General features: G+C 43.5%; 1 protein-coding gene across 8 annotated transcripts in view; it reads left to right on the forward strand.

Moving 5' to 3' along the window:
* The window catches only part of KIAA0586 (KIAA0586 ortholog), a 76,601-nt gene that overhangs the window by 2,686 nt on the left and 48,325 nt on the right, over window positions 1-25,590 (forward strand). For 2 of the 8 annotated variants that reach the window (XM_077918929.1, XM_028733085.2), the window contains exons 2-18: window positions 829-1,184; window positions 3,040-3,122; window positions 3,853-3,922; window positions 4,799-4,865; window positions 9,380-9,545; window positions 9,940-10,176; window positions 12,324-12,489; window positions 13,804-13,980; window positions 15,237-15,357; window positions 16,655-16,805; window positions 18,665-18,706; window positions 19,660-19,776; window positions 20,704-20,927; window positions 21,092-21,164; window positions 21,371-21,526; window positions 22,364-22,538; window positions 24,211-24,390. In XM_077918929.1, the coding sequence (XP_077775055.1) occupies window positions 857-1,184; window positions 3,040-3,122; window positions 3,853-3,922; window positions 4,799-4,865; window positions 9,380-9,545; window positions 9,940-10,176; window positions 12,324-12,489; window positions 13,804-13,980; window positions 15,237-15,357; window positions 16,655-16,805; window positions 18,665-18,706; window positions 19,660-19,776; window positions 20,704-20,927; window positions 21,092-21,164; window positions 21,371-21,526; window positions 22,364-22,538; window positions 24,211-24,390 (2,533 nt within the window). In that variant the 5' untranslated portion in view covers window positions 829-856. The remainder of the gene's footprint in view (window positions 1-828; window positions 1,185-3,039; window positions 3,123-3,852; window positions 3,923-4,798; window positions 4,866-9,379; window positions 9,546-9,939; window positions 10,177-12,323; window positions 12,490-13,803; window positions 13,981-15,236; window positions 15,358-16,654; window positions 16,806-18,664; window positions 18,707-19,659; window positions 19,777-20,703; window positions 20,928-21,091; window positions 21,165-21,370; window positions 21,527-22,363; window positions 22,539-24,210; window positions 24,391-25,590) is intronic. The other 6 variants (XM_028733520.2, XM_077919083.1, XM_077919026.1 and 3 more) reach the window with 6 other exon arrangements.

Below are 25,590 nucleotides of genomic sequence, written 5' to 3' on the forward strand. Positions count from 1 at the left end.
CTAGCTCCGGTGAAGCCTAGAACAGTTATTTAGTTCTAAAGTGTTTGCATGCCTAGGACCCCTTGTGTTCATCTTGGGGAGATGACATTTTCCTTGTGGTTCAAGGGGTTGAGTGCCTTTATAGATGAGTACCATGTCTTCCTTCCCCAAGGAACTTGGAAGTTATTATTGCCCTCTGTGAAGCCATCTGAAATTGTCGTAACCCATGTAGAAGTAGAGGAACATAAGACTCTTGGACCTCTATCCACATCCCATTTCAGGATCTCTGTTAACTCTGCAACCTTTGCCGTATAGGGATATGACAGAGAGGGAATTCTGTCTCTGTGAACAAGAGCCTTACGATCCCTCTATACAAGTTGGTTGGATCACGGTTTAGTTTCTTCTCTGTAGGATGTCATTTCAGATAGACTTAACAGTTGCCTACTGTGCATGTTTTTCTTCTCAGATCATCTGTAAACAAAACCTCCCTTGGCACACGAGCATGACATGCAGTACTCCTTTGTTTAAATGGGTGAAGGGGGTTATCTTTTGAGCATCTTGTACATTTTGTCATAAAATGTACATAAAATGTCACGGTGTTCCGTTGCGCCAGAAGCAGTTTAGTTATGCTGGACAAATGCTGGCTCTCTTGGCCTGAAGTGAGATGAGTGCCGCAGCCCATAGTCCCTTTTGACTGGACTTAATTTTCCAAAGGTCCTTTACCTTTATCTTTGATTTTGTCATAATCACAGCAATAAGTGATTGATATCCTAATCCTTGCACCTGTGTTCCCCTTTTCTCCATTTGCTGTGTGTGAAATTGTGGGTCATCTTGTGTTTTGTTTCATAGAAACTGACGCCTGTGCCGTGAGCTGTTAATGGAAGTGGAAGAGACGTCTGGTGTGAACAAGAGTTATTCTGATAGCCTCACTGCTGGTGACATTCTCATCCGCAACACCAGCTTCCCCATGAAAAAGAAGCCCATTGACCCTCGGACAGCTGTGTCCGCTGACAGCAAGCCTGCTGCTTGCACCAAGAAAAGAATACGCATTTCTGTGAAGAAGCTTCGGGAAGTGCCTCCACCCCGTCGTCCAGAATGTGCTGTGTCGACGGTTGATGTTGCAGCTGATATTCCACCAGCACTGTTGGCCAACAAACCTGCATCTCATAAGCCAACAGCAGCAACCTCTGGAGGTGTAACAGAGGGTATGTCTGTAGCCCTGCGCAGTTGTTATTTTTTTGAAGTTAGTCAAAAACTTCATTTGTTATCAGTTGTGGTTTGTCTGAGGCTGTTGTCTCTATAGGCCATAACTAGTACAGACTCTGTCAAATATGTTAATTTAGCTGACGAGGAAAATGTCCAGTAAATCAGGAATGTCGGTCCTCAACTCCCCATCACATTTATTTATTCAGAGTATTTGTACCCCTCTCTTCAGCCAAAAAGGATTCCAGAGTGGCTTACGTGAAATCAAAACAAGGCGCCCCTAACCTTGGGCTTACATAAATACCAACAAACAAATCTATCATATCTATTTGATCACATCTGGTTTTGTCTTCTCTTACTTTGCCTTTGCATTGTCAGAGTGGTGACAGATTCACAGCCACTCTGACCACCTTTACAGTGCTACCTCGGGTTACAGATGCTTCAGGTTACAGACTTTGCTAACCGAGAAATAGTACCTCGGGTTAAGAACTTTGCTTCAGGATGAGAACAGAAATTGTGCTCCGGTGGCGCAGCAGCAGCAGCTGGAGGTCCCGCTAAAGTGGTACCTCAGGTTAAGAACAGTTTCAGGTTAAGAACAGACCTCCAGAACGAATTAAGTTCTTAACCCAAGGTACCACTGTACTGTGGTTTATCCGAGGTAAGAGAGACTTCCTAATATGAGGCAGCTATGTCCTTAGAAGACTTGAACATAAGAACAGCACTCCCCTGTGGTTTCCAGCAACTCATATTCAGGAGCAATACTGTGAGGCAGAGCATAGCCATCATGAGTTTCTAGGTCCATGGGCAAACATTGTTAAGTTAAACTGCAGTTGTATTACCAGGCGTGCTGTGGCTTTTCAGTTGCTCCAAGTGGGTGTAGATTGGTTGAGTGATTCTGGAGGATTTCAGTGAAGATGGGACGGTGTTTGCTGTTTAGCTTAACGGATTATAACCTACATTACAATGGTATGTGTTGGTGGCATGTACAGACTCTGTAGTTCTCTTTAGTAGTCTGCTTATAGGAGGATTGTTTCCTCGGAGAGACAATGCCCCTGTGACAGATAGAAACAATAGAGCATGTGCCTCTCCAGTGCCTATATTATAGAGACATTCGTATTAGCCTCATCTCCCCACTACTCTATAAGTACCCAGGGCACACAGGACAATTCTATACCTCCCTGCTGCTTTCAGATACCAACCCTGCTACAGCATACAGTGGTACCTCAGGTTAAGTACTTAATTCGTTCCGGAGGTCCGTTCTTAACCTGAAACTGTTCTTAACCTGAAGCACCACTTTAGCTAATGGGGCCTCCTGCTGCTGCCGCGCTGCCGGAGCCCGATTTCTGTTCTTATCCTGAAGCAAAGTTCTTAACCTGAAGCACTATTTCTGGGTTAGCGGAGTGTGTAACCTGAAGCGTATGTAACCTGAAGCGTATATAATCCGAGGTACCACTGTACAGTGTTGCCAGCTTCTGCACAGTAGCGTTCAAAATTCGTTGGTTGATGACCTGCGCCACAAACTAGATTTAATGTACACCCATATCAGAGTGCTTTGTAAATTGATAGTCATAGCCTTTTATATACTAACCTTTTGAGCTCTTCCGCATCCGTTTAATGCTCCTAACCCTTCTTTTAGCTTCTTTTAGATTATTATCGTCTTTCATATATACCTTCTCTTTTAATAATTTTAGCTTTCCAATATGCTTTACAGATTTTAAATGATTGTACCCCACCCTACCTATGCTGCTCTATGACTGTAATAAAGGTTTGATTGATTGATCAGTGCTCTGCAAGTATGAGCGCTATAAGCAAGATAGTCAATCGAGATATAACTCAGTGAATTGACATTTCTTCTAGGTGTTGTAAGCAGGTATACCGGTAGACATTCAGAACTATTGTCAACTAAAAAAGATAGCGAGCCCTCAGAGTTACCTCCAGAGGTAAGCACAGTGGTATTCTGTTCTTCGGTCTACAGAGGATATTTCATATGCTTGTTCCCATACGCCTTGCTTACCAAATATCAGAAGACTGTCCATTTGTATTTCTCTTTTGCATATTGCCTTTGTGTCTGTATTGCAACCACCACCCAAGATGAGTTTTATCAGCTTCACAGTATTGTAATTCTGAAGTTACTGCTGTCAAACTGAAATATGTTGAAAATGTTTCTGGGTGCTTTTAAGGACTTGTAATTTGTAATAGCTGAGACAAAATTGTTCTGCATTTCTTTTTACTTCATAGTTTCCCTCTCCTTTTATAACCTTAGTGTTTCATTTTCTTAAACTTCTCTGCAAACCATGTTTAGAAGCTTTTAAAAGCAGCAACAACTGAGCTGTTAAGATGTTCGCAGCCTGGCAATTGTACTGGAGGCTTTGCAGGTCAAATATTGTCGATTGCTGCTTTAAATGTACCTATTCAGCATATCTGCTATATATTCTATATATGTGGCACATAAGGAACAGTTATATAGTAATAAAACCAGACCTTAAAAATGAACAGATTTATTGTGATTTAAGCAGATGGCATAATAAATTTCTGAGTTGTTAAGATGTCACAATGCTACCCTCTGGAATTAAATAACAGTGTGATTTTATTTGAGAAATATAAAATACATGAAAGCTTATTTTATATTTCTCTTACCTTCTCATCCCTCCCTCCCCCCCCCCCCACAAGCAGGCTTATTCACATGACACTGGAGTACACATTCCTTCACAAGTAAAAGAGGATGGCAACAAACAAAAAGGTAATGCAACTCACTCCTTTGCAAATGCGCTCTGAAACTAGCAATGGTGTTTATTACTAGGTAAACGTGCATAGGAGTGCAACTTTTGTTCCTGGTTTTATTTGTCCTTTGGGGACAATTTCCCCCATATTTCGGGGTATATTTTAAATACTGAAGATGAAAACGAGCATTTATCGAAGTAGTCAAGTACACAAAAGGTATACAATGGTAGCAGCGTTGGGGACGTGAATGAGGGAAAGGAAGAAGTCAACACTTCCGGGTTCTTTTGAGGCAACTTCTGGGTTCTTTCCGTCTTTCCCTACTATAGAAGCTGGCAGAGAGGGAGGGCAGATGTCGATTGGGGGGGGGGAAGCATAATGGACACCACAGTCGCTCAGGCACAATGTAAATTAAGTTTCATAATCGATCAATGCGGCAAAAATTCAATGGCTTCATGTGATATTTTTGTCCATAACTTTTAGGTGTGACTTGAGCTGTTAACAGTTAAAATCTTAGTGTTCTGATTGTGCTGCAATGTTGTGTGCCTAACAGTAGTTGTCCGGAATCTGCTTGAAAGCAGGGTTTCGGTTACAATGTTAGAGAAATTCCAGATTCAAAATAAAGCCTGGTCTCCATAAATTCTGGTATTATGATGATGATGGGAATTTTAAATCCCGCCCTTCCTCCCAAAGTTGCCCAGGGCAGCGTACAGCAAAATGTTATGTTCTGTGCGAGGTTGTGATAAAGTGACAAGTGAGCCCAAGATCTGATCTCCATCTTTGTAGAGATTCTGATGATAAGTGGTATCCGAACAGGCCTTTGTTTTCTTTTTGTAAGGTTGTGCTTTGTTTAGATTCTAATGAGTATAGTTTCTTCTGTTTTTTTGTTCCACATTAGCTGACATGTTTATTTCCCAGTATGATACTGGGCAGAAGGAGGCTGTAAGAGCTGTATTCAAGCAGAGGTAAGGAAGCAAATGTTGAATGCTTCTGTTTACTTGATTCCATCTATGAATTCCTTAATGGCTCAAAAGTGTTACTGCTGTCTACTAATATGCTGGGGACACAGTGGGTAGAATCGCTGGAGAAAACTGGCACCATTGAAAGCTTCTTATGTAGGGATCTTCTTATGTGCTGTACCACTGAGCTTTGTATGCAGGTGGTGGGAATTAACTTTCTGCCTAGAACCCTGGAGAGCTCCTGCCAGTTGCAGCAGCCCAGGGGCACATTTGGAAATACAGTCATACCTCGTGTTGCATTAGGTGCATGCTGTGTCTTTTCATCTTGCGAACACGGCAAACCCAGAAGTGTATACTTCCGGCTTTCGCCGCATGCGCAGAAGCGTTCTGCACACTTCACACATGTGCAGAAGCGGTCTATTGCGCTCCGTGCTTGTGCAGAAGCGCCACTCTAGTTGCGGACTTTTTGGGGTGCGAACGGCACCCCGGAATAGATCGTGTCCGCAACTAGAGGTACCACTGTATTCAAAAAAAAATAAATGAAGTGGCCTCTCCAGGGTGCAAGCCTGGGCAGTGTGTCTGGAGGTCCTGAGCTGCCCTGATGACAAGCCCCCCCTTCTCAGCCTCGCTGATGTGGTCCAAAGGAAAGGAAAGCAAGTTGTTTGGTGCTAGCTTGGTTGCAGGAGTTGCCAGAAGGCGGTATACAAGGCGTCACCCAACTGCCTTATGGGCTCCATTCTGTATTTGTGCATGGTTTACTCCTGAGCCCTTTTTCTTCCAAAGTTGTCCTGCAAGGCAGCGGGTTACTGCATGAGCACTACAAAATACCCATTTTACTGAAGTCAAATTTGTGATATTAGGAACCACCCCCCAAACAGAAGCCCAAACACACTCAAAATAAAATAAAACACAGCCAAAAAGAGCAGCCTATCTCCAGACTCAGAATTTTTAAAAAAGGCAGGGGTGTACTTTGAGGCGTCAAGAAGTAGACAGATTGTAGAGTTCGAAAGCACCCCAAGGATCATCTAGTCCAACCCCTGTAATGCAGGAATCCCAATTAAGATGAACAAGTAGTATGTCCTGGTGTAAAACATCTTACTGGATGCCTCTTCATGTTCCAGGGTTGAAGTGACATTAAAAGGTAAAGGTACCCCTGCCCGTACGGGCCAGTCTTGACAGACTCTAGGGTTGTGCTCTCATCTCACTCTAGAGGCCGGGGGCCAGCGCTGTCCGGAGACACTTCTATTTTTTTTTTTTTTTTTTAATATTTATTGAAGTTTTCCAAAAGAAAAAACAAAAATAAAAAGAAAAAGAAAAAACATACACAGAAAAAAGAGCGAAAGTAAGAACATCCAAAACCAACCCTTACAACAATAATCATATCCTCTTTTAGACTTCCTTCAACGTTACTGACAATCGTTCATTATTATCCTTTTGATACGCATTTCTTCCTTCTTTCCATATTGCCTTTTATTCATCCCATCCTTACAGTCTCTACTAACAATATTTATTATTTATTTACAGAGCCTCTTTAAAGCATGCTAGCGTTATTTTCACACCATAATTGCTTTCCAGATAACACACAAATTTCTCCCAGTTTTTTATAAATTTTTGATCTTTGGAATATCTAATTTTCCCTGTTAATCTATCCAATTCAGCGTATTCTGTAAGTTTCACTCTCCACTCTTCTACCATTGGAACCTCCTCTGACTTCCATTTCTGAGCTAGCGTAACTCTGGCAGCTGTTACAGCATACTGGAAAAGTTTATAATCTTTTCTTCTGACATCCTTCCCTATGATTCCTAAAAGAAATGCTTCTGGTCTTTTCACGAAGGTATACTTCAGCATCTTTTTCAGCTCGTTATAGATCTCCTCCCAAAAGCTTTTGACTTTTTTACACTCCCACCACTGATGGAAGAATGTCCCCACCTTATCTTTACACTTCCAGCACTTATCATCTACCTTATACATCCTTGCCAATTTAGAAGGTGACAGATACCATCTGTAAAGCATTTTCATCGTGTTTTCCCTCAATAACGTGCAGGCCGTAAATTTTATGTTCTCTTTCCACAACCTTTCCCAATCCTCCATTTGAACATTATAACCAAAATCCCTTTCCCATTGTACCATCACCGATTTCACCTCTTCGTCTTTTGTGTGCCACTCCAACAGTAGTTTGTACATTTTTGACAGGTTTTTATCTTCAGTATTTATTATCTCTTTTTGAAAAATAGATTCTTTTTCTTCATAGTTCCTTTCCTTCAACTCTTTTTTAAACATTTCATTTATCTGAAAGTAGTTTAGCCAGTCATATGTCAGTGCTTTAACTTGTTCATAGGACTTTAATTTCCATTTCCCTCCCTCTTTGATAACCATTTCTCCATAGTTTCCCCACTTCCCTCTCATATTAGTTGTCTTAATACACCTCATTTCTAACGGGGATAACCAGTGCGGAATTTTCGGTTCTAATATATTTTTATATCTGTCCCATACCTCTATTAATGCACCTCTAAAAATGTGGTTAGTGAATCCCTTATGCACCCTCTTTTTGTCACTCCATAGGTACCCGTGCCACCCGAATCTGTTGTTAAACCCTTCCAAGTCTAATAATTCTTTATTCTCCAACTTTACCCATTCTTTTAACCAGCACAGGCATGCCGCCTCATAATAGAGTCTCATGTCTGGTAGGGAGAAGCCACCTCTTTCTTTTATATCTGTTAATAACTTAAATTTAATTCTGGGCTTCTTCCCTTCCCAGACATATCTCGAAATCGCCTTTTGCCATTCTTTAAAAATTTTTAAACCTCTTATTATGGGTATCGTTTGGAACAAAAATAACAGCTTAGGGAGCACCATCATCTTTACCATTGAAATTCTGCCCCAGAGTGACAATTTCATTCTAGCCCAAATCTCCAAGTCTTTTTTCACACCTCTCCAAACCGGGATATAATTATATTGATATAAATCTATATTTTTATCAGAAAGCCATATTCCTAAATATTTGATCTTCTTTACCGCCTCAATCTCTGTTCTTTGCTGTAGGAGCTCGATCTTATCTCTATCCAAGTTTTTAACTATCATTTTAGTCTTTTTCTTGTTCAGTCTGAATCCTGCTAATTTGCCAAATTGTTCCATTTCATTTAATATCTCCCTTATACTTTCCGTGGGTTCTTCCACCGTCAGGACCACATCATCCGCATAAGCCTTAATTTTATATTCATTTACCCCTAATGTCACCCCTTTAATTTGTTTATTTTGTCTTATAGCATTTAGTAAAACTTCCAAGACCACTATGAACAGTAATGGCGAGAGTGGGCATCCCTGCCTTGTACCTTTACCTATTTTTATTTCTTCCGTGATAACACTATTTACTATTAACCTAGCCTTCTGATCTGTGTAAATTGCTTGGACACCGTTAAGGAAATCTTGTCCCACCTCCATAAACTCCAAATTTTTTAACATAAATTCCCAGATTACATTATCGAAGGCCTTTTCTGCATCCACAAATATTAGGCTTGCTGGTTTGTCATATCTGTCGGACAGAAATTCGATGACGTTAACTATGTTTCGTATATTATTTCTTATCTGTCTGCCCGGCAGAAAGCCCTCTTGGTCTCTATGTATAATCTTTGTCAGTGTCTTTTTTAGTCTCTTAGCTAAAATTCCTGCAAAGATCTTGTAATCTGTATTTAACAACGAGATGGGTCTATAGTTCTTAACCTGTGTAGGGTCCGAATCTTGTTTCAATATTATTGTAATAAAAGCCTCTTTCCACGTTCCTGGGATGTCCTTCTCTTTTAGAATGTTATTCATAACTTTGGTCAGCGGGTCTACCAATGTATCTTTCATTTCTTTATAATAGCTGGCGGTGAACCCATCCGGCCCCGGTGCCTTCCCTCTTTTTAGCTCTTTTATTGCTTCCTCTACCTCTTCTTTATCTATTGGGGTATTCAGCTGTTCTTTTTGATCTATTGGGATCTTCCTCACCATTTTTTCTTTCAAGTATCTTTCTATTTTCTTATTATTATTCCTTTCTTTATTCTTATACAATAACTTATAAAAGTCCACAAAAGCTCTCCTGATTTCCTTCGGTTCTGTTGTTTCCTCTCCATTTACCTCTATTTTACTAATTGTATTATGTTCTTTTCTTTTCTTGGCCTGCCAAGCAAGCCACACTTCTGGGTCACGTGGCCAGCGTGACATCGCTGCTCTGGCGAGCCAGAGCCGCACACGGAAACGCCGTTTACCTTCCCGCTAGTAAGCGGTCCCTATTTTATCTACTTGCACCCGGGGGTGCTTTCGAACTGCTAGGTTGGCAGGCACTGGGACCGAGCAACGGGAGCGCACCCCGCCACGGGGATTCGAACCGCCGACCTTTCGATCGGCAAGCCCTAGGCGCTGAGGCTTTTACCCACACCGCCACCCGCGTTCACTGAAAATACTTTTAGAGGGTGGGGGGGAATGGCTCTTACAAAAGAAAATAATAAAAACACTTTTCCATGCCTGTTTTGTATATTTAGAATTCAGACTGTTCCTGTATTTAAAGAGGTGAAGGTCCAACTGCTGGATGATGTATGCTCTGACAAAAAGGACAGTACCAAGTCAACACAAAGCGAGATAGAGTCAGCTACAACCATCGCAGCTGCCACAGCAGCAGCTATAGCTTCTACAGCCCCACTTTTCAAAGTAAGTAACTGGCTTCATTATTTATTTGTTTAAAAAAATATTCCCTGCCTTTCCCCTCAACGAAACAACTTGCAAATATTTTAAAAAATGTCAACAAACCTTCGTAAGCTTCCTGTGAAAACTAAACACTCCAAGATTTTTTTCTTGGGGGTGTGTTGAAAGGTGCATGCATGTGTGTATGCTGGAAATGGAATTTAGATCTTGTTTTCAGAAAACCTGAATTCCCTTTTTAACCAACAGACCGCTTAGAAATTGGTGGGTAGCCCTCCAATTCCTTGGACCAGACTCGGCCATGTTATAGGGCAGCTTTTCTTGCAACCCAAGGACAACCATCTAGGCTCGGGGGAGAGAAGTTTTGGCCTTCACAACTTTTGGCTTGCGTCTTTCCCTCCAGGTCCAGAGCGACTTGGAAGCAAAAGTGAGCTCTGTGTCCGAAATGCTTACCAAGTTGCAGGAGACAGACAAACAGCTGCAGCGTGTTGCAGACCAGCAAGCCATCTTGAAGGCGCAACAGCCTGAGGGGCCCCCTTGCCATCAGAGAGTCGGCGAACTTGAAAAGCAGATGAATCAGTTCATGGAACAGCGAATTCAGCATCTGGAAAATTTGCAGCAGCAGCAAATGAATATTCAGGTACTGGCATTATTATTATTATTATTATTATTATTATTATTTATTATTAATTTTATTTGTACCAGAGCCGGGCTCAGGGCGGCTAACATGAAACTAAGACAGTATACAAAGAGCATAAGAACATAAAAACAGGCAATCAATTAGTTAAAATACATCTTGAAATTAGTTCAGAGCAAAATCTGGACAGATGGCGGTCCATGGGTAAAATTGACAGTGGTTAATATTCTCCAGAGCCAACTGTTACCACTGGCCTTATGAAGGACCTGTGAGCGGGCTAGGAGGCCTCTTTAATGCTTGTTCTTATACAGAAAGAAAAGAATCAGACTGAACCCCGACCAAAGGCCTGGCGGAACAGCTCCGTCTTGCAGGCCCTGCGGAAAGATGTCAAATCCTGCAGGGCCCTAGTCTCTTGTGAGATAGCGTTCCACCAGCCGGCGCCACGGCCGAAAAAGCCCTGGCTCTGGTCGAGGCCAGTCTAATCTCCCTGGGGCCTGGGATCTTCAGGGTTTTAATATTTGCAGACCTTAAGGACCTCCGTGGGACATACCAGGAGAGGCGGTCCCGTAGGTACGAGGGTCCTAGGCCATATAGGGCTTTAAAGGTTAAAACCAGCACCTTAAACCTGATCCTGTACTCCACTGGGGGCCAGTGCAGCTGGTATAGCACCGGATGAATGTGCTCCCCTGGCGAGGACCCCGTGACGAGTCTCGCCATAGCATTCTGCACCCGCTGGAGTTTTGGGGTCAGTTTCAAGGGCAGCCCTGCATAGAGCTAGTTACAGTAGTCAAGCCTGGAGGTGACCGTCGCATGGATCACCATGGCAAGATCAAAGTGTAGAACCCTGCTGTTTCATTTCATGAGAATATTCTGTACATCACCCGTGGCTACAATTTTTAAATGTAACTGCATTAAGGGAACTTGTTTTGGTTTACTGTCACCTTATACTGCTGTCGTTATAACCTATGCATATTAACAACCCATGGTTGGATCCCAAGGAAAGGCCAACTTAGCTGGTCGCACCCGATTCAGCAGGCTCTGGTGGGGAAAGGGGGAAGCAGCTTTTGCAAGCCCACCTCTGCATGCTCTTCTCAAGATCCAACCCACAAAAAACCACACAGAATGGCACCCTTAGGAGGAGATATACTGTTCCTGTATATGCTCCATAGGGTTGGGGGAGGGTACGCCCGGAGCGGGTGGCGCTGTGGGTAAAACCTCAGTGCCTAGGACTTTCTGATCGCAAGGTCAGCGGTTCGAATCCCCGCGGCGGGGTGAGCTCCCATCGTTCGGTCCCAGCTCCTGCCCACCTAGCAGTTCGAAAGCACTCTTAAGTGCAAGTAGATAAATAGGTACCACTTTCTAGCGGGAAGGTAAACGGCGTTTCCGTGTGCAGCGCTGGTGCTGGCTCGCCAGATGCCGCTTAGTCACGCTGGCCACGTGACCCGGAAGTGTCTCCGGACAGCGCTGGCTCCCGGCCTCTTGAGCGAGATGAGCGCGCAACCCTAGAGTCGGACACGACTGGCCCGTACGGGCAGGGGTACCTTTACCTTTACCCCCGGAGCAGATATGGGGTAAGGAAGCAGAGGGGGAGAATGTTCCCTTACGCAAAGAGAAATCCTTGCACTGACAGAACCTTAGGCTTAGCAGTACATTGACTGCAACCCTTAATAAATAAGCTTCTTGACCTTCCTCCCAAAGGAGTCTGGGGTGCCAAGCAGCATAACAGGCCAACAGCACATTATAAATAAATAAATAAATAAATAAAACACTTGGAAATGGTCGAATTTCCTCGCAACTAATATTCTCAAGATTGCCAGGAACGGTACCTTTCACCCATCAAATGGCGGGATGAACAGGGATGTTCAAAAATTCCTCTTGAACGTCAACGTGGTAAACAGAGGCACCTCACCAGGGAAGACATTCCGCAAATGGGGAACTGTTTCCAAGAAGACCCTTGATTAAAGGGAGGGAGGTCTTTGGAGTCTAGGGCTAAGCTGGAGGCCATGTGGGCAGCCCATAGAGGTGGGCAGAGCCCCTGAGCTACAGGCGAGTATTTATGATATTTTCTCTGCAACTAATACTGTCTTTTTTGTGCACGGAAGTTCTTGCCAAGCTATTCCTGTGTTTGAACTGAAACCTCTTTCTCCTAGTCCCGTTTGATTAGCTCTGCACTGAACTCAGGTGGCTTCCAAGATGTCAACACAGCAGCTTCCAAAAGGACGGCAACACATGCCATGAATGCAGGGAAGCCTCTTACTGACCCTATCTCTGCTCACCAGCATGGTTTTTTTCCTTCCAACGCCATACCTGCGCAAGGTGAGAGGCATTGGGTTGCTCTGATTTGTATAGAACTTCAAAGCAGCAAAGGCTGATACTGTGCATCTCCATTCAGTTAAAATTGTGTGTTTTCTAGTGCTTGTCATCTTCAATTTAAGACTCCATAAAAAGTAGACCAGGCATAAGATTAGGATTGCTTAATGCCCCAAAGCAATAATGGCAAAACTAATTTTTGCCTTTAGAGGCCTGTTCAGCTCAGTTAAGACCACACCAAATCATGGTTCAAATTAATCATAGTTCAGAACCAAAACTATGATGTGAGCTTCCAGCCATGGAATGGCTAAACCATGATTGTCTTCTCAAATTCCTAAATTCACGTCATGATGTAGCAGCCTATGGTGGCAGAGCAATGGCCACGATCCTAACACCAAACCCACTTCAGATCGCGGTTTGTGGTTTGCCAGCAATCATAAATGAGTTTTTCAGTTGAGACATCTCAATACTTATGCCTCCTTAACCAAGGGTTGCTGTGACTTCTGGATCCGAGTCCCTGTGTTGAAATGCATAGTAGTGAAAAAAGTAATGGAGAGGTTTGTGTAGCTGCAGCTACTGAATAGTAGCTGGGTTCTAGTACGAACAGAATAGTGAATTGTGAATATTCTGCCTGTGAATAGGTTAAATGTCCCAGCTGGAAGACAGGAGAGACAAAAGGGCATAATTTCAGCAACCTCTTCTTTCTTCCATCTCCACTTCCCTCTGTTGGTTACTATTGACTACTGAAAGGTTTCTTAAATTGAAAGATCGCTTCTGAAACATGTTCAGGTTTGGGGAGATCTCCACAAGTCCATAACTCTGGAGCAGTCACCAAGCACGTATTGTAGCTCATGACATGTGTTTTAAGTACTTATAAAACAACCAGGGGGGGAGGGTTGGAGGGGGGGAATTAAAAAGAAAGAAAGAAAGGTAAACCGGATGGTATTTTGAATTGATTTTGTTATGTAAGCCTTTTTTCCAGAAACCATATATATTAATGTTATGTAGTTATGCATGGTAGTATGAATGAATGCTGTTTTGTATTCCTTGTTTTATAGAATATAATAATGTTATGTTACTAAGCAAATTTAATAAAAAAAATTAAAAAGTACTTATAAAACAGATGGGCATGACTATAATCTTCCACTTGCTTCCTCCCAGATATCCAGCTCTGTTTTGCAAAATGTGTGTTCTCTTTATCTGACAAGTTGAGACTGTTCTATCTTGAGGTCATTTTAACCGCTGGCATAATTTGGGTGATTTGCTTTTCACAGACCAGCTTTTTTCTAATTGGGCAAACCTATCTTCCCACAATTCCAGCATGTTCCCGGAAACATGAAAGCCGCGGTATTAGTTCGCAGAAGACACCAGCACCACGCAGATACGCTCCTGTGCCTGTATCTAAAGATACTAAAATCTCACAGAAACTGGCAAAGAGAGAACAACCGGTTGGAGAAAAAGAAAATGTGCAACAGTCAACTTGTGGAAGAACTTTGGGTGAGCTCTAGGAAGCTTCAGAGCTTCTCTTTCTCCTTGTTGATGTGGATCTGCCCACTTGCTATTGTTTTCCCACAACCATGACTATTCTCGCCTACATCAACAGTGCTCTGGTTGGCATGAGATGTATCGTTGTTTTTTATCAGCACCACTCGAGACTTCACAGTTTTCAAGCATTTCACACTCTTTGAATGTGTATTAGGCTTTTATTCTAAATAAGCCTTCCAGCTTCTCCATTACAACTCAAAAAGAGTATCGGGTCAGGTTCAAGGTGTTGGTTTTGACCTTTAAAGCCCTTTGTGGCTTAGGGCCCTCGTATTTACAGGACCGCCTCTCCTGGTATGCCCTGCAGAGGACCTTAAGGTCCATCAATAATCATAGTTTAGACGTCCCGGGCCCTAAGGAAGTCAGATTATCCTCCACTGGGGCCAGGGCCTTCTCAGTGATGGCTCCGACCTGGTGGAATGCTCTGTCCCAGGAGACCAGGGCCCTGCAGGATTTAACTTCCTTCCGCAGGGCCTGCAAGACAGAGCTATTCTGCCTGGCTTTCACTTTGAACTTAGCCTGATCTTTTATTCCTCTTCCTTCCCTCCCCTCCCCTTTTTATGAAGATTACCCTCTCTGGGATCCCACAGCTAATTCTCCCCTGGTCTCTTCCCTGGCCCAAATAGGACTAATTTAGTCAGCTAGCCCTGGTGATCATCTAATGTTTATTGGATGGATTTCCCCCCTAAATTGATTTTTAATTTTTAATTTATTGTTATTCATGTTTTATACTGTATTTTATGCTGTTTTTTGTTGCATCAATTACGTGTTTTAAATTTGTTGTTAGCTGCCCTGAGCCCAGTTTTCTGAACTGGGAAAGGCGTGGTATAAATAAATAAATAAATTATTATTATTATTATTATTATTATTATTATTATTATTTACAATCCCATATGTGAATTTTACAATTCTCTATTATTCATCATGTTGCTTCAGTATTTTACTAATGCTCAGACAAGTAACATTATTACAGCCAATTTGCTACACCCCTATCTTTAAAAATCAGTGGGCAGCATATGATGTCTGCTCGCACATGTGCATAGATATAATTTATAAATACATAAATGCTATTCATTCTGGGAAGGAAACCAGGAATGTAACTATCCGATATATGTGTCTCTGTGTGGGCACATACACACATTTGAACGTGTGCACACACTATACTCTGCCCTATTCAGCTATAATATGGCATGCTCTTTTTTCTCATCTAGGTGGAGGGAGACTTCTAGAGCACATCTTGAATTCTCAAGAAACCCCGTTAAGCCAGAGTGCATCTTCTTGGAACGACCCCAGAAGTGACAATGTGATGCCGTGGTGTTTTGGAAGAGAGCAGTAAGCATCTCCCTTGCTAAAAAGCGAACAGCTTGTAGATACTTGAAATCCTAGAAACCAAATTTGACCTGCAGCGATATCCTAATCTCAGTTCAAATAACGGAAATAATAGAAAATTAAGAGGTTTCCATTTTTGGTGATTTATATAACACTGCTCCCATAATTCCTAGCTGAACTCTGTACATGCTTGAGACGTGTGTTTCATGGAAGAGACTGTTTTCTTTAAAAGCCTTGTTTGCATAGGCATGAGGTTGAAAAGTACACTTGCATACTGTATTTGAGCTGTGTTTGCTAAACAGGGCAAACTGACCCTTGAACTTTGTCTACCTCTTTTGTACCTAGCCTGAACTGCTGAATTAGAATCAGACAAGTGGAACCCGCAGGAAAAAGTGGCTGTGTATACACCCTCCTAAAAGGAGCACTTGTATGATTTCCCCCACCATTTGATCCTAGCAGGGCATTTTTGTCCTCTTTCCATCCCCTTGCACCTCCTCCTATTTTCCTTTTCCAGGTGACAGTCAACAGTCCATGGCTGCTGAGCAGGCTCAGTCCTCATTCGACTGTTGAGAGGGCTGCCCTGCCCCCTTAGGGTTGTTGGGTTATTTAAAAGTACTTCTGCAAATCTTGGGGTAACCCCAAGCATGCTGATACTTCCTCTTACTTCTCAATGGGCCTTGTTTGGCTACAATCCACTCACCACCTGAGTTTCCCGTTACAAGGTGTGATGCTGTGTCTGCATCCGTTAACCAGTGTGCATACAGGCAAAACCTGGGGTAAACATTTGTTCTCAGTTCCCATCCAATGGTCAGGTGCTTTGCTTTATTTACGCCTCTTGGATAATGGCTATTTTATTGTCTTGTGTTTCTTTTAAGTGATGGAGAAGTGTGAAATTCTCAGATCGGGCAAAACTTTTATCTTGTGAACCACCCTGAAATCTCATGACGAAGGGCCATATATAAGTCTAATAAATAAAATAAAAGGGCTAAGTAGCAAATTGGGTAAAAAAAATTAGTTTTTACCCACACCAGCTCGGCCAACATATGGCAGCTTTGGTGGCCAATAACATGGCTTTGCTTAAGCGTCTGTTTCCCTGCCTTTCTGGACTTTTTTGTTCTTGTAGGAATATGTGTCCCTCTCCAGAGTTGTGTAACTTGATTCATAAACGCCCACAATTTGGTTGGGATTTTCCCCGATTCTCAATAGTAGGTGGTGAAGGCCAACTGCTGGTTCATTCAGTCTTGATTCAGCACTTGAAGAAGAAATGCAGGAGTAATGAGAACTTTGAAATATTTCTTAGTAGCAGATCGAACATTCAGCAGACTGCGCCCTTCCCTGCGTCTAAAAGCACACTTCAAGATCACAATCCGGTTGAGAGAACAGTTAAGAAAGCAGATGCTGTGCTTCACGATCTCGGGCAACTGAAACGGGACATGCATGACATCTTGCAGGTAAAGCAAAATATGACCAGGTTGCTGACATAACTTGATTGATTATTGATTGATTGACTAGTTAATTTCTGTGCTGCTTAATATATTTTAAAATATCTCTACAAAAAACTGAAGCAACATCAGCTAGCTTAAATACTACAAAAAAATACACAGTCACATGTAAAAATGTTACATTAATGCAAAGTTACTAATATATATATAAATCAATTAATTTTACTTCTGACACTACCTCCCTCTCAGCCTCCCCCGGGTCCAAACAAACTCTCAACTCACCCACAAAAGTCCCACAATGAGAAGAGATCCTACAAACAGCGGATATTGCCCTAGTCTCTCATTCTAGACTTGCTTGTTCTGGGCAGGCCCAAGATGCATGGTCCTTCCTCTGGCTGCCCACACCTGTGTCCCATTCAGCTGCCCTCTCTCCACCCAGTTCCAGGTGCAGCAGGTTTGCTGAGTTTCCCAGGGGGTCCAAAGGATGGGAAGAGGGCCCTTCTCCACTCACAGCTCTTTCTTCACCCTCTGTCCTCTCCTCCAGCTGCTTAACAACAACTTAACAACTTAATAGTGGGAGAAGTTGAAATACTTGCAAGCAGGAGCCTGAAATTTGAACTTGCAGAGGTGGTTTCTGCAAATGAAAATGTAGCAGCCAGGAAATCCAGTTTTCAGACTCTCCTCAGCTGTAAGCAGGATAAATCATGCAAATGGCATGCAATGGCTGTAATTCAGTGAGCGCCTTACAACTCCTGATGCATGTTGGCTTAAAAGCAGTCTTTGTTACTTGGGGTTTAGGGGAGAGGGCTTGCCTTCTGGAGGAAAGTGGGTGTTTCACTGCACATACAGTGCAGTGTTGAATTTGGGCCGGGGGCACCTGGTGTCAGCACTCTGCTAGCCTATGTAGTTCTTTGGAGCCGCACAGCACTGTTGTGAGGGAGCAATGTGGAATAGCCTGAGTGCACTCCTGCCCCGAGCTCTTTTTGCTCCTTTCCTGGATTGCGGAGGCATTGTTAATTATTAAAAGTTGGATCCACATTTTATTGCAGTACAGTATGCTTTCGTAACTGTTCAGCTGTCCTGTTGAGTTGAACTTCGGCAGGCATGGAGGGCAACCTAAAGGACGGAATCAAGAGGAGAACATTTTCTCTCTCCCAACGCATGATAAAATTATGCCTTCTAGCATGATGAATAAGGGCGTTACTTGAGGGTCACAGAGGTGGTGGTGATGTTTTGGCCTACAGTAGGAAGACACAAGTGTATATTAGAACTCCATACAGATAGTCTTGGTGAGATTTTAACTGAGAGTTCTAGCATACAGTGGTGCCCCGCAAGACGAATGCCTCGCAAGACGGAAAACCCGCTAGACGAAAGGGTTTTCCGTTTTGGAGGTGCTTCGCAAAATGAATTTCCTATGGGCTTGCTTCGCAAGACGAAAATGTCTTGCGAGTTCCTGCAGGGTTTTTTTTCCTTTCCCCCCCTTTTTCCCAAGCCGCTAAGCCGCTTACCAGCTGATCCGCTAAGCCGCTTATCAGCTGATCCGCTAAGCCCGCTAAGCTGCTAATGGGCTTGCTTCGCAAGATGAAAAAACCGCAAGACGAAGAGAATCGTGGAACGGATTCTTTTCGTCTTGCGAGGCACCACTGTACTTTTCTTTCCAGACAAGTTGCTGTGCTCGTCTCTTGCAGCAAAAACAGCTTAGCTCATCTTCACATCTGACAAAGTGGGCTTGAGTCCATACAACCTCATGTCATAATAAATCTGTTAGCCTTTAAGATGCCTCATGATTCTAGTATACTGTACTTTATATCTGTGTAAGGAACTTTATCTTAAGTGTAACAGATTCTTTCTCCCCGCTTGCCTTACAGGATGCAAAGGAGTGGAAGTCGGACATGAATAGTATTATGAAGGTTCTGCGTCAATTTGTTTGTTTTTAAATTATGGAGACAGTGCCTTGGAGCAATAAAATACCCTAAAACCATATACCTCTAATCCAGTTTACGGCGACCTGCTGGTCCCCAGAGGTTTTGGTCTACATACAACACTGGGGCTGATGAAGGTTGTAGTCCATAATTTCTGGAGGGTTGGCGAAAGGCTCCTTTAAACATTCCACTGCAGGACGTGTGAGCAATGAAATCACTAAAAACCATAGCGCCCAGCTGCCTGCCTTGATTCTGCCATAACCTTAAAAATTCGGTTTTAAAAGCAGGGCTGGACCATGAACAACTAGAAAGGCAGATCTGATGCTTGCATCTGCTGAGCATTCATTGCCATGTAGTTCATTCCCTTTTCGAAGCCATCAGCACTCCTGGTCTGTGGCTCCACCTGGCTTCATGCACTTGCGTCAAGCTAGCTGGTCGCCAGACTGCAACAGCCTGGGTGCACCTGCAGTAAAACTACAGGCATTTAAATGTCCCTGTTCTGTAGTTTGTCTAGGGCCTGGCAGCAATGCAGTGCTATGAAGCTCCCGCCAGCTCTACTGAAGAAATTTGTGTACCAGTTCCCTATACCATGAGAACTAAGATTCTCCAAAAGGGCTTGGAAGCTGGGGGTGGTGTGGGTGGGTTCTCCTACCGCAAATGGCCTCTAGCGCTTGCCTGTTGCAGACACGTATTTCATGGCTGAGTACCATTTTTCGCTCTATAACACGCACCCGACCATAACACGCACGTAGTTTTTAGAGGAGGAAAATCCGTAGGCATGCCACCGGTAGGCATTCCCTCCATAACATGCACAGACATTTCCCCTTACTTTCTAGGAGGAAAAAAGTGAGTGTTATGGTGCAAAAAATACGGTAGTTTTATTTACTTGTGTGGCTTGCCTTGGGAGTCAAAGGGCCGCACTTTCTCCTTTTAATTTTTAGGCAACCTCGCACTGCAGAGACATCGCCCGACAGAAGGATCACCTGCCTCCACATCAGTCTGCCTGTTCGCTGTGGCCGTCGTCATCGGAGGTGCTTCTACAGGTTCCCGCAACTGCGGTGGGTGGTGATCGGGGTGCCCTGTCTGCGGAATGCTCTCCTGGTACCCACAAGGGCTGTGTCCCTGGCACCAGGCAAAGACCTCACCTCCCCAGACTTTCTGACCCTGGGCTGAGGGCTTTTTGTACCGCTTCTAAATTTCTGCCATGTTGTCTTTATAGTGGGTGGTTATTATATTCCATGCTCACAATTATTTTAGTAACCTGATTGAGCCTAGCCAAAATTTTCGGTTTTGTGGCCACTTTCCAGGGTGTTCAGATTGGCAATAAATGAAAAGGCAAAATATTATTATTATTATTATTATTATTATTATTTATTTCATTTCTAAACTGTTTTATATTATTAAGAAAAATCTCAAAGTGGTTCACAGCATATTAAACATCAATAAAACAATGCAGAATCAACCATTTCTGAAAAAAGTCAAATATAAAGTACACAGTCAAAGCAACACAATTAACAGGAAACCAAAATACCATCTCAAAGATTTCAAAATAAAACATTACAAAGGAGGTCAATTATAGAATACATATTGAACACAAACAAAGTTAACAAAAACAAAATCTTAAACATTTCAAAAGAAAACATTGCTAAGTGAAGCCAAATATAAAATGCACATTTAAAACAGCATACTTATAAAGAGAATAAAATATTATAAGCATGACATGGCTGTTTGGTAGGCACAAAAAGATGGGGCAAAAGAATCCAGTAATTAGGATTTGTTGTCGGGCATAGCAATGTCCTTCCAGTCTCCCAAAAAAAATACCTAAGGCTTTGTTTTGGTTTTAACTGGAGTTGACAATACTGGTGTCAAACGGAGGGCAGTTGCTTCCATTAAGCACTGCTGACCTTATCAGGGTATCTGGCTGATCAGCACTGAGGACAGTCCTGAATATTTGAAGCTCTGATCCCATTTTGTTTGGATTGTAGCAAAAATACCCTGTTGCCCCAAGCCTTCCAGAACTCCAGGAGCTTTCGAAGTCAGCCATTCTTCAGTCAACCATGGCTTCCAAATCCATACTGAGGGATGCTGAAAAGATCCTGAGAGCAGTGCGCAAGAACAAGAAGCTCCTTGAAGAAAACCTGGAAGCCATTATCCGTGCCAAGGATGGGAATGCTCTGCACGCCTTCATTGATGAGTTGACAGCAGACAGGTAGAGCTCTGTGGCAGTTGTTTTCAATCCTGTGTTGATACACCTAAATGCCAGCAGCAAATACTGTATTAGGCAAGCTTGGTGGTTTCAAAGTTTTTAGTTTTGTTCACTAGATGCAAGTAAAAAACCTATCCTAAATTAGATCACTTCCTTCTCTCATCTAGAGATGTCCTAGAGGAGATACGAATCAGAAAGTCTGTAGATGAGTGGATTAAGACAATCAGCATGGAAATCCAGGTATGGCTTTTAAGACCCACCTATTGATACTTAAGTCTTCATTTTTTAAAAAGCTATATTGAAGGAAAAATTATACAAAAGAGAAAGTGCATGTCGTTACAAAATAGAAGGCCAGATAGTTGAAAGAGTCCATTAGTGATTTTGGTCGAAAGCTGCTCCCTTGCTGTCCTCTAACCTTACCAGCTGCTTTTACATTTTGCCTTTAGGATGAAATGGCAAGGAATGATGTCCTCGAGGCACAACGGGCTGTCAAGACAATGAAAGCCAGCAGAGAAACACATGCAAAATCTCAGTACCCCATGGGAATCCCAACTAAAAGGCATTTGCCTGCAGCAAAGCCCACTCCAGTGCTAGCAGATAAGGTGAGACTGCAGAGTTTGGGAACAGTCAGGGATTCTTAGCTCTGCCCAGCAACTTCCATGGACTGAGGTTTGGACCAACCATAGTATAAATGCTAGAAATTATGCTCTCCTCTCTCTCTAAAAAATAAATAAATAGTATATTTTCCCTGCCGTAGCTCAGGGCAACTGATTTCAGGGGCCTTGGGTAGAGGAACACATTCTCCAGGTCTGGGTTCTCATGTAGCCGAGCTTTTCTTTTTTGGTTATGCATTTGGATACCTCTTAAGTTGTTGTAACCAAATTTGCATGATGGTTCCTTTTTGGATCAAGGTGGCAGGCTGAACCTTTTGAAACTGCACTGATTTTAATCACCGATTTCAGAAATGCACTGGTGGTTTTTTGTTTTTTTGAATTCCCAAGCAACGCCAAGTACAAAGCCACTGGTGGCGTAAGCTACCCTGAGAGCTTTGTTGAAGATCTAGGTGTAAATCCCTATAAACAAATGCAGCGTCGCTTGTCTCATTTGCTGGTGCCCTTTTGCTCAAGCACCATGTCTGCCAACGGTGCTACACAAATAAATAGCAGTAATTGTATCCTACATTTGCACCCCACCTTTTTTCCAAAATGCTTGAAATAGTTAATCCCGTTTTATTCTAGCAACAGCACTGAGAGGTGGTTAGGTTGAGAGAGTAAGTTGACCAAGGCCATCCCATCAGGTATTTCAGCCCAAATCTCTGCCATCCACATCCAACTCTCTCTCTCTCTCTCTCTCTCTCTCTCTCTCTCTCTCTACGCCAGCATGTTGCATGTTGCCTTTTTTATTAAAAAGTTTCAGAGTCATTTTCTGGTTTTTTGCAGGGGCCTCCGAAAAGATGGATGGGGGCACGAAATGAAGATTATCTCTCTCAGATATACGGCCGGCCGATTTACCAGGGTCACAGGAGCACACTTAAGAAATCCCCGTACCTGAGGTTCAACTCGCCTTCTCCCAAATCAAAGCCTCCAAGACCTAAACTGATAGAGAGTGTTAAGGGTAGGTAAAACGCCTTCTCCACCCGCACCCTAAAAACCAATGTTTCAAACGGTCTGCCTTCATTTCCTATTTAAACATTATTTCTCCTTGATCTTGTAAGAATTCTTTAAGGCAGTTTCATTGGCATTGCTTGGGGTAAGTGGCAGGTTGGTGGGGCTCATTAGCGTGGGCCCTGCTATCCATTTTGAGGATGTTTATGGGATTGAGAGACGCGGTTGAGCCATCCATTCTCCCAGAATTTCAGAAGAGCAAGCTTCCTTTGGCTCCATGAAAGGACAGCTCCACTTAGGCAGGTCATGGCACTGAACCAGTTCCTAACATGTAGGGTCTGAGCCCAGGGGCCAATAGTGCTTGTGCCCTGTGCATGCTCCCCCCCCCCCCCACAGCTGGATGAATGGGAAGCTGACGGCCCTCCATGCTTTAAGCTCAGATGTAAAGAAAACCACAGTGTGACAACCAGAGAAATTACGTTTTTAGGTTCCATGCTTTAGACCTCTGAAGCTTGCTTAAGGCAGAGGTTCCCAAACTTAATTGGCCTAGCAACTCCTTTTCAGAAAAAATAATTACATGGCACCTCCCTGGAAATCTACCTTCTTTAAGCAAACAAAGAGAAAGATGCATTGACAAATTTGGGTTCTTTCATGATGTTAGGATATTTCCGTTCCACCTTAAAAGGGAGCAGGCTGTGAGTCACAGAGTCTGCGTATTTCCTGTTGCACAGGATGTTTATGTTTTCAGTTGCTTTCGTTTCTTCTTTCGTGCCTGAACGCTGTAGCAGGCGGTCATGTCTTTTCTTTGTTCTGACCAACGTTGAATAAACTGTAAATATGCTCTCCTGCTGTGCATCTTTTGCTGTGTGAAGTCTGCTGAAAGAGTGTGCACCAGCCTAAGAATGTGGCAATCTATTTCTAAGGCTTCGTGTCGCTAATTGCTGATACTGCGTGTCTACGGGAGATCGATGGATCATCCTGCAGCCGGCTTGGGGGCTCAGATGGACGTTATCTCCCTGGCAGTATCCCAACACATGTATCTCTATTTCCACCTACATCCTGCCAGCTCAGTCCAATTTACCCCAGTGGCGGGGCTGGCACCGCAGCCTGCCTGTCATTAGCCAAATAGGCAGGCAAGCTGCAATCCACTTCTCAGGCCTGGGTGAAGACAAAGAGACTTCACCCAAGTCCAGGAAAAACCCCTCACCACCGTCCTGCAACAGCGCCCAACCTGGCCTTAAGCGTCATTACACAACAGATGAAACATTTTCTTCTTTATGCTTCCGCCACCCCCTTATTTTTATTCAGTGCTCTCCAATTGCATCCGAGGCTACTGCTGCCCCCTGGATCGTTCCAGCGCCCCCCAGGGGACAGTTTCACCCTCTTTGGGAAACACAGCTCTAAAGCTTCATGCCCTTCTCATAGCCTAGGAGACAGGTTTAGAGTTAATTTTTGTAAGCTGCTCTAAGAGACTGTTTGACTCAGGGGTGAGGTATAAATGCTGTAAATAACTTGTCTTATAGCAAGTCAGACCATTTCTACACTGAATGGTAGTGGCTGTCCGGAATTTCCAGCAGGATATTTTTCTCTTCCACCCTGAAGATGCCCAGGACTGAAGCTGGCATCAGATGCTCTTGCACTGAGCTGCCGGAGACTCACGATTTATCTGACATTCTTTCCAGGTACGAAAGTGAAATCGGCAAGGACGCAGACTGGTCCCTACATGCGCAGCAGTCCTAGGAAGCCACCTCCGGGATCTGCTTCTCATCAGGAGCTCCAGTATCTCTTCAGCCCCACCAGAGAGACCTCCGAACTCTCAGGTGCTCTTGAAGGGCATCTCATCCCAATGGCTATTCCATTAGGTATGGAAAAGAAAAAAGAGAGGCTCAACTTACGTGAGACACCTTCACTCAGGAAAAAAAGTCTGCTGCCACACCGCAAATTGTTCTTCCTCGTTTGTCCATGTAGCGGTTCACATGGGATTTTTCTGGATGCAGTAGCAAGGCAGCTCATGATTTGGGGGAGGCTTCATGTCCCTAATTATATTCTTAGCCCCAGAATGTATTCATGTGTGTGTCTGATTATCCTAATGAGGAAAAAAATACTGCAAATGAGAGGTGCAGAGGATCCATTAGAAAAATGAAGTCCAAGGAATCGGAACCCTTTCTTAGTAAATGGTTAGGCTAGGTCAGGGGTCTGCAACCCACGGCTCCGGAGTCGCATGTGGCTCTTTTACACCTTTGCCGCGGCTCCGGGGCGGATACTAGCGAGGGGAGGAGGCGCATTGTGCGCCCTGACACTCCCCACTGTGGCGGGCGCTGTACTGGCTGTGACGTTGCATGGGGGCGGTCACCTTCCCGCTCGCCCGCTACATTGTAAGGGGCATGTACGCTGGTCACTGCATTGAAAGGGGGCATGTACACTGGCCATTGTTTAGAAGGGGAGTGAAGAACAGACACACACAAAAAAGGTAACTTGTTAATTTAACGTTTATTTCTATGAGGAGGAGTAATTCTGAGGGGTCAAACAAAGAAATAATAAAAAAGGGACAAAAAAGTTATTTTTATAATGACAAGTTTTGCGGCTCCCAGTTTTTTTTTCTTCAGAAACGGGTCCAAGTGGCTCTTTTTGTCTTAAAGGTTGCAGACCCCTGGGCTAGATAAAAGTACAGCAGGGCTGCTGCTCTTCTGAATTTACAGTGGTGCCCCGCAAGACGAATGCCTCGCAAGACGGAAAACCCGCTAGACGAAAGGGTTTTCCGTTTCGGAGGCGCTTCGCAAGACGAATTTCCCTATGGGCTTGCTTCGCAAGACGAAAATGTCTTGCGAGTCTTGCCATTTTTTTCCGCTCCCCCCCCCCCCTTTTCCTAAGCCGCTAAGCCGTTAATAGCCTTTTAACAGCTTAGCCGCTAAGCCTTTAATAGCCGCTAAGCCGCTAAATCACTAATAGCGCTAATCCGCTTAGCCGCTAATGGGCTTGCTTCGCAAGACAAAAAAACCGCTAGACGAAGAGAATCGCGGAACGGATTCTTTTCGTCTTGCGAGGCACCACTGTATCAGATG

This window comes from Podarcis muralis, chromosome 1 (genome assembly GCF_964188315.1).
Source record: "Podarcis muralis chromosome 1, rPodMur119.hap1.1, whole genome shotgun sequence".
In the NCBI taxonomy this organism is placed as follows: Eukaryota; Metazoa; Chordata; class Lepidosauria; order Squamata; family Lacertidae; genus Podarcis; species Podarcis muralis.